The sequence below is a fragment of the Colobus angolensis genome, unplaced genomic scaffold (assembly GCF_000951035.1).
Source record: "Colobus angolensis palliatus isolate OR3802 unplaced genomic scaffold, Cang.pa_1.0 Scaffold12, whole genome shotgun sequence".
Classification (NCBI taxonomy): Eukaryota; Metazoa; Chordata; class Mammalia; order Primates; family Cercopithecidae; genus Colobus; species Colobus angolensis.
Window position 1 is genome coordinate 6,341,920 of NW_012113141.1, and position 16,575 is coordinate 6,358,494.

General features: G+C 43.0%; 1 protein-coding gene across 2 annotated transcripts in view; it reads right to left on the minus strand.

Moving 5' to 3' along the window:
• The window catches only part of PLA2G12B (phospholipase A2, group XIIB), a 30,186-nt gene extending 13,829 nt beyond the window's left edge, over nucleotides 1–16,357 (minus strand). For both annotated transcript variants that reach the window (XM_011927900.1, XM_011927889.1), the window contains exons 1-3: nucleotides 16,013–16,357; nucleotides 3,973–4,061; nucleotides 2,512–2,677 (exon numbers count right to left, since the gene is read on the minus strand). In XM_011927900.1, the coding sequence (XP_011783290.1) occupies nucleotides 2,512–2,677; nucleotides 3,973–4,061; nucleotides 16,013–16,223 (466 nt within the window). In that variant the 5' untranslated portion in view covers nucleotides 16,224–16,357. The remainder of the gene's footprint in view (nucleotides 1–2,511; nucleotides 2,678–3,972; nucleotides 4,062–16,012) is intronic.
• Between the last annotated feature and the right edge of the window lie 218 nt (nucleotides 16,358–16,575).

Here is a 16,575-nt window from a genome sequence, read left to right on the forward strand (position 1 = left end):
AAAAAAAAATGTTACAGCCATACAATGGAATATTATTCAGCAATAAAAAGGAATGGAATACTGATACATTCTACAACATGGATAAACCTTGCCAAGTGAAGTAAGTCAGTCACAGAAAACCATATATTGTATGATTCCATTTATATGAAATGTCCAGAATAGGCAGTTCTAGAGGTAGAAAGTAGATTAGTGATTTCCTCAAGCTGGGCAGGGGGAGTTCGAGGAGAGACTGTTAATGGCCCTGGGGTTCCTTTTCAGGGCAATGAATGTGTTCTAAAATTGACTGTGGGATTGACTGCATAACTCTGTGAACATATTTAAAAGCATTTAAATGGGTGAATTGTATCGTGTGTGAATTGTAACTTAATAAATCTGTTTCAACAACAACAAAAAATGAATGATTAATGTGTTTCACACAGGGGCAGAAAGGAATGGGCCATCTACCCAAGTAGTTTGATTCACCAGGTTGGAAACACTCTGTGCAGAATCTACGAAGGGACATTTCTGAGCCTACTGAGGCCCATAAGGAAAAATAGAATATTCTGTGATAAAAATGAGAAATAAGCAATCTTTGAAAATGCTGTATGATGGGTCGATTCATCTCACAGAATGGAACCTGTGTTTTGATTCACCAGGTTGGAAACACGCTTTTTGTAGAATCTACAAAGGGACATTTCTCAGCCCATTGAGGGCTATAAGAAAAACATCTAATATCCCACGATAAAAACTAGAAGCAAGCTATCTGAAAATGCTTTGTGATGTGTGGATTCATCTTACAGAAAGGAACCTGTGTTTTGATTCACCAGGTTCGAAACACTCTTTTCGTAGAATCTAAGAAGGGGTATTTCTGAGACCATTGAGGCCTGTAAGGAAAAATCGAATAATGTGCAAAAAAAAAAAAAAATTAGAAACAAGCTATCTGTGAAAGTGCTTTGTGATGTGTGGATTCATCTCACAGAATGGAACCTGTGTTTTGATTCACCAGGTTGGAAACACTCTTTTTGTAGAATCTACGAAGGGACAGTTCTGAGCCCACTGAGGCAGGAGTCAGGAGAAAGACCAGGAATGCCCAAGATGATGGTGGAGAGGAAGGCTAGGGCTGAATCAGAAAGGGCCATGTACGGCATACTGAGGAGTCTGGATTTAATCCATAAGGAGGAATGTATTGAATGATTTACACAGGGGGTCAAGATGATCAGATTTGTGTGGCATATCTGGTCCCAATGGTGACCATCAATTAGATGGGACACAGAGACTGGGTTAATTTGCAGTAACCAGGCAAGTGGGATATGAAAGAGATATTTGGGAGAATGAATCAATAGGACATTGCTTGCAGAAAGTAACTTGACTTGACTATAGATTAGCAGCAGGTACTTTTTCACCCTCTGTAGAAACAAAATAGAATGATACTCCCTTTCATAGGGCACACTGAATTATTCACATTTCCAAGCCCTCACACCTTCACCTCCAGACTGCACTCTAGACATTGATCTATGAAAAGATCCAAAATTCTCTCTACTGCAGACACTGTCTGCGGTGTGGAGCCAGCTCTTTATCAGCCTGCATTTCAACGCTTGTCTTCTAAAAATAAAAAATGCTAATTCACACCTGGATACAATATCCTGGCTTCAGAAACTTGAGAGAGTAAAAACTTCCTAAGTAAATTAGGAAAAAGAAATAGTCAGTGCTAGAAACTAGGTAGCAAAGCAGTTGTTTAAAATAACTATCCTTGCTGGGCAGGGTGACTCACGCCTGTAATCCCAGCACTTTGGGAGGCTGAGGCAGGCAGATCGCTTGAGTTCAGGAGTTCGAGGCTAGCCTGGGTGACATGGCGAGACCCCCATCTCTACTAAAAATACAAAAATCAGCTGGGCATGGTGGCACATGCCTATAATCCCAGCTACATGGGAGGGTGAGGCACAGGAATCACTTGAACTCAGAAACAGAGGTTGTGGTGAGCCAAAATCACACCACTGCACTCCAGCCTGGGTGACGGAATGAGATTCTGTCTCAAAAAAAATTTTTTTTAATTTTATATAAAATAATTGTCCTCAAGTGTATAGAGATCTTTACACAGAAAAGGTTTTTTGAATTCCTACCCTGACTGAAAACAAAACAAACAAACAAAAAGGCTTAAGCCAAACCATGTGGTCCTATAAGGAATAATTCCTGATATGGAAAATTATTTAACAGTGGAATGGATAATCCAAGCCAGTTGGGCAATTCCTTCTCCAGCCTTAAATGATAGATTTTTATTTTTTCTGGGAAGGCTTTGGTGTAGTCGTTTACCTTCAGGAGTGGTGCCAGCAGCTCGCGGGCAGGACAGCAAGAACTTTAGTGAAGGAGTGCCCAGAATCTTTCCTTCACCATTTCTTGCTCAGCCACAGTGCTCTGTCAAGAATATTCAGTTAGCTCTGATGATCTCTTTGAGTCAAGGGGTTCTGGCTATATCTCGGTGTGAAAACAGGAACAAAACTCCCTGTGCACTGTACATGCCATTGAGATACCTACCTTCCACTTTGGAGACAAAGCCCAGACTCCGCTTAAGGTCAGAGCAGATGGAGTGGAGACACCATCGGAATTTTGCATCGCAGCGATATTTGTTGGCACCGCACGTGTCATAGCAGACGTCCAGCTGGTTGCAGCACTTGGTCATTGCTGGAATGCCCAAGTCCATCTGGGGAAAAGGGAAGGAAGGGAAAAGAAGGGGAAGAAATGCCACGTTTAGACTAAGGACCTTAGGCAACCTTGCCCACCTTGTTATTAACTAGCCGGTTCCCACATTTCTATTGCATATCCCGATCAATTCAGAAACACCAATGACTCAGTAAAATGCCAACAGTCACAGGATTACAAGTTTTCATTGTTACTTAGTTATTAGTTCAATAAGCGATTCTGGCCCATTTTTCACCTTTTTTTTTTTTTTTAGATGTTAGTAATTTTAAAATCCAGAGGCAGCTTACAGTAATGAAAATAGAGACCAGAAGGGTAGTCAAGAGAGCAGAGCCACAGGGCTTCTAAATGTAATTAACACTTAACATTCCCATATGAGATTTTGTGTGAGCAAAGGATTCTACGGCTAAGAAGTATAAAAAAATTCAGCCTCAGTTCATCAAGAGATCACCAGCATCCCAGACAGCACTATTTTAAGGGTGTGTATGTGTGAGTGTGTGTGGATGTGTTGGAAAGTAGAGTGGGTACAGAACACACAGCTCCTGATCACAAGAGGGCTGTAGTTAAAACACAACATCTCACACACACCCATGCTTACTAAGCAACCTATAAACAACTGTAAATGTAGTGGCATAAACTGTGTAACTAAGTTCATAAAATGCCACATGTGTCTGGGCCTGGTGGCTCACGACTGTAATCCCAGTCACCTTTGGGAGGCCGAGGTGGGTGGATCACTTGAGGTCAGGAGTTCGAGACCACCCCAGCCAACATGGTGAAACCCCGTTTCTACCAAAAATACAAAAATTAGCTGGGCATGGGGTATGTTTGTGTGTTTTCAGATTTCTATGATGTCAGCACTCCAAACATAGCCAGTTTGGTACTACTAACATGAAGTTAGCTGCTTGCAAAAGTCATGACAATATGCAACAATCAGCTCTCACTGGCCAGCACCAGCTGGCTCCGGCACGTCACTGGAATGGTCCACTAATTTCAATAAGTCAAACCTGTCAGATCTATCTCAAATTAAGTTATGTCGTGATGTCCTAAGTCTCAGCTGACATTTTCAGTGGTGATTTCAAAGTTCTGATCCACTACCAAGGGTTTATCTGAGGGACAGCTGTCCCTGGGAAAAGGAAATCACATATCTTCTTTGAAAATTCTCTCCCTCATATCCAATTTAAAATACTTAATTGTATTGCTCAACTTTTTTCCAGAAACAATCACTTCCATCAAGGATAACTCTAGGATTGCTCTCAGTCAAAACCAATCAACCAAGAAGGTAATGCTGGCAGTACATACACTTTCTGGTACCTTGAGACCCAGGAAATAGGAGCCGCAGCCGTTGGGCTCTTGGGGCTTGTAGCCAGGTCTGGGCATCGGTGCCTTTCCTTGCAGGAGGAAGAAAGGAAAGCAAGAAGAAATATTTAGAAATCAAGCATTTGGGAACATTCATCAAATGAAAATTTTCTAAAAGCATATTTCACTTTTTCTTTAAAAGTCACCGTTCCTCACACCTCACATCCAAATCAGGTGATGATGATGGTGATGTCACAGAAGAATAATGACTTTCAGACGACTTTGACTTTTTCTCCTAACTCAAAAAATCTCATGAGGTTTTTTTTTTTTTTTTTTTTTTTTTGAGACAGGTTCTCTCTCTGTCACCCAGGTTGGAGTACAGTGGTGTGATCTTGGCTTATTGCAACCTCTGCCTCCTGAGTTCAAGCAATTCTCCTGCCTCAGCCTCCCAAGTAGCTGGGATTACAGGTATGTGCCACCATGCCCAGCTAATTTTTGTAATTTTAGAAGAGACAGGGTTTCACCATGTTGGCCAGGTTGGTCTCGAACTCCTGACCTCAAGTGATCCACCTGCCTCCGCCTCCCAAAGTGCTGGGATTACAGGCGTGAGCCACCGCACCCAGTGAGCACTTACTGACATTTCTAATGTTTTTTAAATGCATAACCTTGAAGATAAGGGCCATGGCAAAACCCAACTAAAGCTCAAGTTTCCTCATTCCTTAACCACTGCAAGACCATACACCACTCAAAGAACAAACAGAACACAACTTGATCGTACACTTAAGGAATTGGAATTGTAACAACACCACAAAAGGGTTTTAACTTGCAGGAAATTCAAGCAAGATTCCATAAACCTAGAGCATGATTGAGCAAAGAGCAAAGAAATCACCCCGATGGGATATCTTAGGCATTTATTTCATAGAAGTAAGCAGAAATGATCTGAACAGCTTTGAATTTCTGTTTTTTATGATCTTTCAAATGTGTAGAGAGAAGCTTTATCAGTTGTATCAACGGCAGTGCCCACAGGTAAAGATAACCTTGACCTGAGATGACCTCAGGACAGCCATCTGCAGTGGGTATTTTATCCCATTATCCAGATAAGAAACTTGAGCCAAGAGGTCGCATGACTTGCCTAACATCATAGAAAAAGTGGGGGAAATAGGATATAAAGTCAGATTTCCTGTTTGTCTCCAAAACCCATGCTCCTTCACCACATCTCTGCCTCTTTTTAGGAGATACAAGACCTTAGAGTAAGGCATAAGACACTCTTTCTTTCTTTCTTTCACTTTCTTTATTTTCTTTCTTTCTTTCTTTTCTTTCTTTCTTTCTTTCTTTCTTTCTTTCTTTCTTTCTTTCTTTCTTTCTTTCTTTCTCTTCTTCCTTCTTCTTCTTCTTCTCCTCCTCCTCCTTCCTCTCTTTCCTTCCTTTTCTTCTTCTGCTTCTTTTTTTCTTTTCTTTCTTTCGTTCATTCATTCATTCTTTCTTTCCTTCCTTCCTTCCTTCAATATTCTCCTACCAGGTATTTAGTTTTAATTATTTCGTGTTATGAAATATTTCAAAACTGTTGAAAAGTCAGAGAAACAAACAACTCGTACCAAATGCACAAACATAATAAATGTTAACATTTGCCAAACTTGCTATAAATTTTTTTTTTTAATTAAATGTGACAGTTAAAGTACAGGTTCAGGGTGCTGTTGAAGCCTCTTTGCACTCATCATTCTGTTTTAACTTTTAGACACTAAGTTTCTGTTTTAAAGCCCTCACTTTGTATCATTCTGCAAAATTGTCTTGATTATGCTTGGACCTTTACTCTCACAAAGAATTTTGCAATTCTTTTGAATTTGTAGAACCAACTTAGTAAATTCTGTAAGAAAGATGGTCAAGAGTTTTATTGAAAAATCCGTTGAATGTATAGATTTGGAGACAGCTGCCTTTCTTAGGATACTCAGTCTTCCCAAATATAGACACGGTATAGTTCTCTGTTGACTTATGTCTGCCTGTATGTCATTCAACAGAGCACTGCAATTTTCTCCATATGTGTATTATACTTTTCATATACCTATATTATTCAGATCCTTAAACAAGATTGAATATCTCGTAAAAATCCGGAGCTAAGACTCATGCCTCTGGTATAGTAAATCTGCACTTTCCTAGAACCCAGGCTGCTTCCAGCTTTCTACTCTACCAGCTCTAGAGTGTAGCCCTGGCTCTCACGGTCTAAGATGGTGCTTCAGCCAACATCCATATTACCTGTAACAGGACGGGAGGAGTTGGAAGGGTCCAGCCCCTCTCTTCAGTAAACACACTCCAGAATGTTATACACGTCACTTCCTCATACTTCCCTCTGGCCAGACCTTAATCAAATGGCAAAATCTGGTTGCAAAGGTGGGCTAGAAAATGAAGTGGGCAGCCATGAGCCCAGCTAAAACGTGGAAAGAGGGGCTTGATACTGTAGAAAAGAGGAAGAATGGATATTAGGGGACACTAAGCAGTTTCTGCCACACTTTGGGTATTTGTTGCTGTGATACATGTGGTTATAACATTGTGGTCCAAGATGACTTCCAATGATCCCCACCTCCTGGTATTCACCTCCTTGTATATAGTCCCAGGAGTGGTCTGTGTGACCAAGATAATACTGCAGACGTGGAGGTGTGTTCCTCCTAAGACTAAGCTATAAAAGACCACGATTTCTGTCTTGGGCTCTTACTCTCCCTCTCTCACTGTTCACTCTAGGGGAAGTTATGTCATGAACAGTCCCATGGAAAGACCCATCTGGCAAAGAACTAAAACCTCCTGCCAATAGCCACATGAATTTAACAAAAGATCCTCCAGCCCCAGCTGAATCTTTAGAGATGGCAGCATCAGCTGGGCAACATGACCTCAACCTTATAAGAAACTGACCCAGAATTACCCAGCAAAGCCACTCCAGGATCCCTGACCCTTAGCAACTGTGTGATATAATCTTTGCTACTGTAAGCTGCTAAGCTTCGAGGTACCTTGTTGCTCAATAATATATAACTGTTTCAGTTGCCATTATGATTTTTTTTTTCTTTTTTTTGAGACGGAATCTCACTCTGTCGCCCAGGCTGGAGTGCAGTGGTGCAATCTTGGCTCACTGTAGTCTCTGCCTCCCAAGTTCAAGTGATTCTTCTGCCTCAGCCTCCTGAGTAGCTGGGGTTACAGGCGCACACCACCACATCCAGCTACTTTTTGTATTTTTGGTAGAGATGGGGTTTCACTATGTTGGCCAAGCTGGTCTCGAACTCCTGGCCTCAAGTGATCCGCCCACCTTGGCCTCCCAAAGTGCTGGGATTACGGGTGTGAGCCACCTTGCCTGGCCTGCCATTATGATTTTAATCTCTTTGTTATATTTTTTTCTATGACAGCTTTATTGAGCTATAATTCATATATCATATACATTCACTCATTTAATGTGTACGATTCAATGGTTTTGGCATATCCACAGAGTTGTCCAGTCAACACCATAATCTAATTTTAGAACATTATAATCTCAAAAAGAAACCCCGTACCCATTAGTCACCACTCCCATCTCCCTACCCCTAGCCCTAGGCAACTCCTTCACGTGAATTAAATCATACAACAGGTGGCCTGTAGTGTCTGGCTTCTTTCACTTAGCATCATGTTTTCTCGTCTCATACATGTTGTAGTATGTATCAGTACTTAAGTTATTTTTATTGCCAGAAAAACCTTCCATTGTATAGGCATACCACATTTTGTTTACCCATTCATCGGTTAACAGACATTTGCGCTGTTTTCACCCTTTAGCTATTATGAATAATACTGCTACTAATATTTGTTAGACAGGTTTTTGTGTGGACATGTGTTTCATTTTTCCATAAGAATAGGATTGCTGGGTCATATGGTAACTCTGTTGAACATTTTAAGGAATTACCACACTGTTTTCCAAAGTGGCTGCACCACATTCCCACCAGCAATGCATGAGGGTTCCAGTTTCTCCACATCCTCACTAACACTAGCTATTGTCTGTCTTTTTTATTGTAGCCATCCTGGCGGGAGTGAGGTGGTGTTTCATGGTAGTTTTGATTTGCATTTCTCTAATGATTATGTTGAGCATCTTTTTATGTGCTATTGGCCATTCATATAAATTCTTTTGGAAAATGTCTTTTTAAAGCCTCTACCTACTCTATAATTGAGTTACTTATCTTTTTACTGTTGAGTTGTAAGTGTTCTTTATGTATTTTGGAAGCAAGTGCCTTGTCAAATCTGCAAATATTTTCTCCCATTCTGTGGGTTGTCTTTTCACTTTTTTGATGGTGTAATTATTTATTTGGTTTTTTTTTTTCTTCTTCTTCTTCTTTTTTAAGAGATGGGGTCTCGCTGTGTCACCCAGGTTGGAGTGCAGTGGCACAATCATAGCTCACTGCAGCTTCAAGCTCCCTGGTTCAAGTGATCCTCCTGCCTCAGCTGTCCACGTAGCTATGACTGCAGGTGCATGCCATCATGCATGGCTAACTTGTAAATTTTTTTATAGAGATGGGGTCTTGCTATGTTGCCCAGGCTGGTCTTAAACTCCTAGGCGCAAGCAGCTCTCCAACCTCAGCTTAATGAGCTGCTAGAATTACAGGCATGAGCCACTGTGCCCTGCCTCTTTTCATTTTCTTTTTTCCTTTTATTTTTTGAAACAGGGTCTCTCACTCTGTCACCCAGGCTGGAGTGCAGTGGTGTGATCTTCACACACTACAGCCTCGATCTCCCAGGCCCAAGCAAGCCTCCCACCTCAGCCTCCCTAGTAGCTGGGACTACAAGTGCTATCACTGCACCTGGCTAATTTTTGTATTTTTTTGTGGAGATGGGGTTTTGCTATATTGCCCAAGCTAGTCTTGAATTCCCAGACTGAAGCTATCCACCCATCTTGGCTTTCCAAAGGGCTGAGATTATAGGCCTGAGCCACAGCATCCAGCCTTCTTTTTCTTATTGAGGTGAAATTCAGATAACATAAAATTAACCATCTTAAAGTGTGCAATTAAATATATTCACAATGTTGTACAACCATCACCTTTAACTAGTTCAAAAACATTTTCATCACCCCCAAGGTAGACCTTGTGCCCACGCAGCAGTCATTCTCTGTCTCAGGCAGTTTGGATGCTATAACAAAAATACCACAGACTGGATGGCTTACACAGCAGAAATTTATTCCTCACAGTGCTGAAGGCTGGGAATTCCAAAATCAGGATGCCAGTGCATTCCATGTCTGGTGAGGGCCTTCTTCCCGGCTTGCAGATGGCCTTGTCTTCTCTTCTTTCTCTTTCTCTTCTTACGAGGACACTAGTCTCATCATGGTGGCCCCACACTCAAGACAGCATCTCAGCTCACTGCAACCTCCGCCTCCTGGGTTCAAGCCATTCTCCTGCCTCAGCCTCCGGAGTAGCTGGGATTACAGGTGCCTGCCACCACGCCTGGCTAAGTTTTTGTATTTTTAATAGAGACAGGGTTTCGCCATGTTGTCCAGGCTAGTCTTGAACTCCTGACCTTAAGTGATCTGCCCTCCTTGGCCTCCCAAAGTGCCAAGGTTACAGGCGTGAGTCACCGCGCCTAGCCAGAGAATGAAACATCTTTTCCACAACTTTGCTGAAAAGGGCATTCGCTACAGACTTGGCTCGGTTTCTTGGGTTACCCTCTGCCTTTTTGCCCTTGATAACTCACAGAAGATAAAACTCTGCTATTCTAGTTTGAAAGATACCGGAATGGAATTCCTATCCAGCCTGCAGCTGATGATGGTTATTTTTATTTTATTTAATGTTTTATGTTAATGCAGAAATTCTGTTTAGAAATGAAGCTGAAATATAAGTTCTAAGACAAAAGGTAATGGTTTCAGTCTAGGCAGAAACAGAAATCATTCAAGGATATCATATCCTCAAATTATCGTTTGAGGAGCTTATGGTTGATGTTTTAAATCTAGGCATTAATAATGTATCATATCCACAGATGTTTTATTTTCTGGCTGGAGCTGTTTATAGGAGTGAGAGGCCGAGAACTTGATCCTGTTCAAATTCATATTTTAGTGTTCATAAAAAAAGTTTTATTGGAACACAGCCACACTCATGATTTAGCTATGGCTGCTTTCACAGAAAAAAACAGCAGAAGACTATTCTAATCTTGATGTGAGGATGGTTTTCTAATCAAGACATAAAATTCAGAAGCCATAAAGAAAGAGACTGACAGATTTGATCTTATAAAACTTAAAAGCTTCTGAATAAAGTGAAATACCATAAAAGTCTTAAAAGACAAACTGGAGGGAGATTGAGGAGGGTTAGCCAAGAATCCAAGAGCTCTGCCTGCCAGTGGTGCACACTGCCTCCTGAGCCCACCCTTTTATCTCTGTCACTGGAAAGAGCAGCACAAACTTTCAGGGCTTTGTGTCCCAGGGCAAGAGTTTTGCCTTTCCAGGAGGGTGTGTCCATCCTCTCCACCCGGCTGGTTCCCCGGGAGGTGCTGGCAGGGAGTGAGTACGCTTTATTGAAAGGTACATCTGCAGCAAACCACTGTGGCACACATTTGCCTGTGTAACCAAACTGCACATCCTGCACATCTACCCCAGAACTTAAAAATCAACATTAAAAAAAGGATTAACATTTATATTTCCAAAAGAAATTCACGGGAGTGATTTTTTCCTCTCTGGCAGCAATAGTTCTTATCACTCTTCTTTTAAATGTTGCCACTCTGTTGGCTGAAAGTGGCATCTCGTTACTTTAATTTGTAGGCCCCTGATCAATACTGAATTCAACCATATTATTTGTATGCAAACCATTTAGTTTTTCTTTTCTGTCAATTGCCTATTTCCATTCTTTGCTCATTTTTCTTTTAGACCTTTCGCCTATTTCTTCACAGTTCGTAAGAACCTTTTTGTAGTATACATATTATGTCTTTGTCATTTGCTTTACAATTCTCCACTTAATAGTATGATTTTTCTATTAATGTTGTATTGTTATAAAGAACAGATAATGATGCCAAATGAATAATAAGAGTATTTACTAAACTATTATAGGCATGGCTTCATCAACAACCCCAACTAGCTGTCCCAAACATGAGAAAAAATAATTTCCAGGCGGGGAGCGGTGGCTCACACCTGTAATCCCAGCACTTTAGGAAGCCCAGCAGGGGGATCACCTGAGGTCATGAGTTCGAGACCAGTCTGGCCAACATGGTGAAACCCCGTCACAACTAAAAATAAAAAGTAGCTGGGCATGGTGGCGCATGCCTGTAATCCCAGCTACACCAGGAGGCTGAGGCAGGAGAATCACTTGAACCCAGAAGGTGGAGATTGCAGAGAGCCGAGATGGTGCCACTGCACTCCAGCCTGGGTGGCAGAGGGAGACTCCATCTCAAGAAAAACAAAATTCCAGAAAAAAAAAAGAAAGAAAAGTATGTCTTCCTTCCTCGCAGAAACACTCAGATGCAACATGACTAATACATCAACGGAACACAGCAGGACAGAGGCAATTCTCCTGAAGAGAAGAACTCTGTATTTCAGTTGCGAAAACAGATTAAGTTACTGCATAAGGTAGGGTGACCAACTTGCCCTGGTTTGCCTGGTACCATCCCAGTGTTAGTACTGAAAGTCCCACATCCCAGGAGCATCTCCCCTACTCCCTGAGTCCCCAGCAGACTAGGAGGTCAGTCACCCAAAAACAAGAATAATCTGTTTGCCTCTAAGCCAGTGGCTGTTTTCTTTTTTTGGGCTCTGGATCCCCTGGAGAATCTGATGAAGTCTGTGAGTTATTTCCCTGGAAAAAGATACAAACTCACAGGTTTATAAAATTTTGCTGTAAAACTTCAGATAAAAATTCTCTTTAAAAAATAGACTGATGTTTATTTTTATTTATTTGTTTGTTTATTTTTGAAACTTAATCTCGCTCTGTTGCCCAGGCTGGAGTGTAGTGGCGTGATCTCAGCTCACTGCAACCTCCGCCTCCCAGGTTCAAGTGATTCTCCTGCCTCAGCCTCCCAAGTAGCTGGGATTACAGGTCACGCCACCACACTCGGCTAATTTTTGTATTTCTAGTACAGTTGGGGTTTCACCATGTTGGCCAGGCTGGTCTCAAACTCCTGACTTCAAATGATCCACCTGCCTCAGCCTCCCAAAGTCCTGGGATTACAATAGACTGATGGTTAAAGAAACTTTTAAGATACATTTACTCTTGGAACTAAATCCAGGAAGAAATTCATTTTCAGGATCTTTTATTAAAGTGTGAAAGCGTGAACAGCATCATCATAGAAACTCTGCTCCATTGACCCAGCTCCAGAGACCTTCATGAGGCAGATAACTCTCCAGTCGTTTTTCCCTCGAGGGACTTCTTCCAGAAGCTGAGAGACTGTTGTCCAGCCACTGGGATTTCTGGGATTTTTCATTTTTATGTTGAAACAGAACTGGAAGAATCTGAATGCAATTAACCTGTTCACTAGACTGTCTTTCTCATAACGTTTATAAAATTTGTTTGGTACCTACCATGCTCTCTATATACTACTGATTCTTTATATATATTATCTTTAATTCTCACAACACCTTTGCAAGGTGGGTATTTGTAACATTATTTTTACATATTTGAGGAAACTAAGGTTGAGAGAGTCAGATAGCTCACCCAAGGTCACCAGCAATGGGATATTTTCCCCTAAATTCAAATCCATGATTTTTCCATTACTATGCTTATTTCTCAAAGTCTGGTTCAAAGACTACCCACTAAAAGTGCAGTTCCAGCTGGGCGAGGTGGCTCACATCTGTAATCCCAGCACTTTGGGAGGCCGAGGAGGGTGGATTACGAGATCGGGAGATCGAGACCATCCTGGCTCACGGTGAAACCCCGTCTCTACTAAAAATACAAAAAATTAGCTGGGCGTGGTGGTGGTGCACTCCAGCCTGGGCAATACAGTGAGACTCTGTCTCAAAAAAAAAAAAAAAAAAGTGCAGTTCCAAGGTCCCTCCACAGACCTACTGCATCAGAATCTCTGGAGGTGGAAAAGGGTATCTACATTTTGGAAACGATTCTCAAGGAAATCTTGTTTGCATTGGTACAGAGTCCTTTTTTTTTTTTTTCCAGACGGAGTCTCGCTCTGTCGCCCAGGCTGGAGTGCAGTAGCACGATCTCGGCTGACTGCAAGCTCTGCCTCCTGGGTTCACGCCATTCTCCTGCCTCAGCCTCCCGAGTAGCTGGGACTACAGGCGCCTGCCACCATGCCCGGCTAATTTTTTGTATTTTTAGTAGAGACGGGGTTTCACCATGTTAGCCAGGATGGTCTCGATCTCCTGACCTCGTGATCCGCCCACCTCGGCCTCCCAAAGTGCTGGCATTACAGGCGTGAGCCACCGTGCCCAGCTGGTACAGACTCCTTAATGACAGCTGTGCTAGGTATGCCATTGACACACGCTGGATCTTGTCATATTTATAGCCCACTTGTTTGAAAGGTACAGATTTTGTGTGTTGGCACAAGAACAAATTACTTTAGATATGAGAAGCACGGAAAACAATGTTGACATGCTATCGTGGGCTACCAGGATACATACCCAGTTTTATCTGCCTGCATAATTTAACCTGTGGGCTGAAGTTCTCTAAGAATGACGTCATAGAATGGCACTCCTTTACCTTGGCTGTGCTGTGCAATCACCTGGGAAAAATGTTAAACTACTGATGTCTGGGACCAACCCACAGAAATTTTGATGTAACTGATTTGGTGCCAGGTGTTGTTAAAGCCCCTCAGGTGATTTGAAGTGTACCCAAGTTAGAAAGCCACTGTTTTAAATAGTAGTTAGTACCTATCAGAGGTAAAATCTGGCTGGTGCTGTGGCTCACGCCTATAATCCCAGCAATTTGGGAGGCCAAGTTGGGAGGATTGCTTGAACCCCGGAGTTGGAGACCAGCCTGGGTAAGATGGTGAGACTCGCTTCTCTACAAAAAGTTACAACATTATCTGGGCATGGTGGCGCATACGTGTAGCCCAAGCTAACTGGGAGGCTGAGGCAGGAGGATCTCCTAAGCCCAGAAACTCTTACTAATCAGAAACACCTGGAGTGGGGCCTGGCGCCCTATTTAAATCAGCCCTCCAGGTGCTTCAGTGCACAGGCGAGTTTGAGAATCACTACTTAAAAAACAAGCACGGTGCATGAGAGCTGTGTCACAGAGCAAACTACAAAAGAGCAGACTCGTTAGTAGGTGTTGTCTGTTCCAAAGATTGCTCGATTCACAATCAACTTGAGAAGATATTTTGTACTCTTGGGCACAGCCGACAGGTTTTTGGCTCCACTGGGTTCCAAGGTAAGGAGGCGTAGCCCCCTATTTTTCTAAGTGTTTTTCAGGCCTCTCATTGAGCAGGCTGTTTTACACAAAGTGAGAAGAGCTATTTGCCTTCCTCTTCTATTTACTCTTCCCATCCCCCACCAGTTGCTGCTGGCGTCCACCCTGCCTAGCCAGAGGCTCTGCAACTAAAATTTGCTGAAGTCTTTTAATGCTGTTTTGCTAGAGAAGGAAGAAGAGGGTTTGGTTCTTGATTTCCTAATAAAAATTCCTGCTCTTACCTATTTGCTGAACCACAGATACTAGTCTTGTGTTGCCTTTAGGAAGGAAAACACCTGTGTTGATTCCAATGTCTGAAGTGGGTCAACCCCTTCCCTGCCCCATCTGTGCAAACGAGGTGAGCATAATCCAGTGGCAAGGCCTCTGCGTTGATCTAACTGCCTTGGACAAATACATGGTTTTAGGGCCAGGTGGGTCCTAACAGACCAGGCATTTTTCTCTGTGAAGCTTTCACAAAGAAGCTGCAGTATATAGGTGGTTAAACCATAGATTTTAACCATAGATGGTTAAACTATCTATGCTGCAAAACTTTGGGTCCTGATGCAATGATTAACCATTACCTCCTAGTCACTGTTAGTGTATAAGGAAGCGATTTTCCCCACTGAAAAACGAATAGAGAGACTTATGGGATGAATCTGGGAAGTTTGTAGTTTTTTCGTGCATCTCTTGAAAGCTGACTTTTTCTCCGTTATTTGGAGAAAATATTTCTCAAATGTTTTTTCCTGTTAGGCTAAACTGACCATTTTCATTTCTAATCCCATGATGAGATAGTTGACAAATTAAACAATAAAACTAATGCTACCCGTGACCTGAGACACTGTATGCTTTCATGCGCATTGGCAATTACAAGGTGCCACCCAGCTTCAGGGCCTGGGGCTCCACATTTTGCTCCCATTACATTAATTTCCAGGGCCCGGTGAAGGAAGCACTGGCGCCAGGGACTCCGTGCCGGCAGTCAGGTGTGCACCTTAGCTCCTGTGTACCCAGGCCTACTCAGGCAAGGTAGGGGAAGTGCTCCTGCCAGCTCACAATTCTACATCTGGCACCAAGCCCAGGGGACGGCCCTTGGGATCCCTGGTGAGCCACGAACCCTTCCTCTCCACAGCAGGCCTGTCATTGCCGAGGCCGCAGGCAGGGACAGCTCCCTTGGGAAAGTCCAGCAAATTGATGCCAGTCAGGGACGGAGAGCTGGGAGGACGGTGTGAACCGCAGCAGCGGGGAGGGAGAATTTGTTTCCAAGCTGGGCACAGAGCAACTGAAGAGGCAGTTTTGCCCCATGGCAGATTTTTCTCTCCATGTTCAGCTTCAGTTTTCATCCCTGGGAACTCCTCACAGAGACCTCTCACACCCACCCTCCTTCTTCCCACCCCAGGTACCCTTTTCCTAAGAACAGCCTCACAACAAACTCATAAAATGGCCCAGAGAAGGTTACCCAGATACAATACAGGAAGCTCAGTGAAATGTGAGTTTGAGATAATGAAGAATTTGTCAGGATAAGTATGTTCCAGATATTTCACTGGACATACTTATACTAATGACTTATTTGTTGTTCATTTGGATTTCACATTTCAATGGGTGTCCTACATTTTTATCTGCTAAATCTGGCAGCTCTAAATGGTTACCAGGAAAAAGTCCAAGACAGATCGTGGCCTCTCTGGGGCTGCCCATGGGTCCACCAGCGACAGTTTTCACAGAAAGAGAAACCGCACACTCACCATATCGGCACCTGTACTGACAGACTCCATTCTTCCCTCCCAGCAGCTCCAGAAAAGAATCGAAGTAGCTGTTGACAGATTCAAAGCTTCCCCGGAGGTGCCGAAGGCCCCAGTCTGAATAGGACTCCTCCGCATCAGGGCTCGTGTCACTCTGAGCCAGGCCAACCCCAAGGCTGAGCCACAAAACCAAGAAGCCACTGGCCAGCTTCATCCTGCAGCCAGGTAGGTACTGGGTTCTCTCCTCAAACCCCAGCCAGTGTCCCAGAAGTCCAGGGACAAACCCCCTACCCAGACGTCAGGCAGGACTGGGAAAGGGATTATCTGGAACATTCAATCTGTCTGTTCCCCAGAGGTGGACTTTAAACATAGCTACGGAGGTTGGGATGAGATCAGGGCAATTAGAAAGAGGGCAAAGGTTAGGGAGTGGGAGGGCCAGGGAGAGAGAACTCTTCAAAGTGGATTCTGCCACCCTGGAGGAGGGAGATGTTGACCAACTTCGAGGACACAGAAACGGTGAAGCATTCAGAGTTCTACCCCCCACCAGCCTGTTAACCTATTGATCA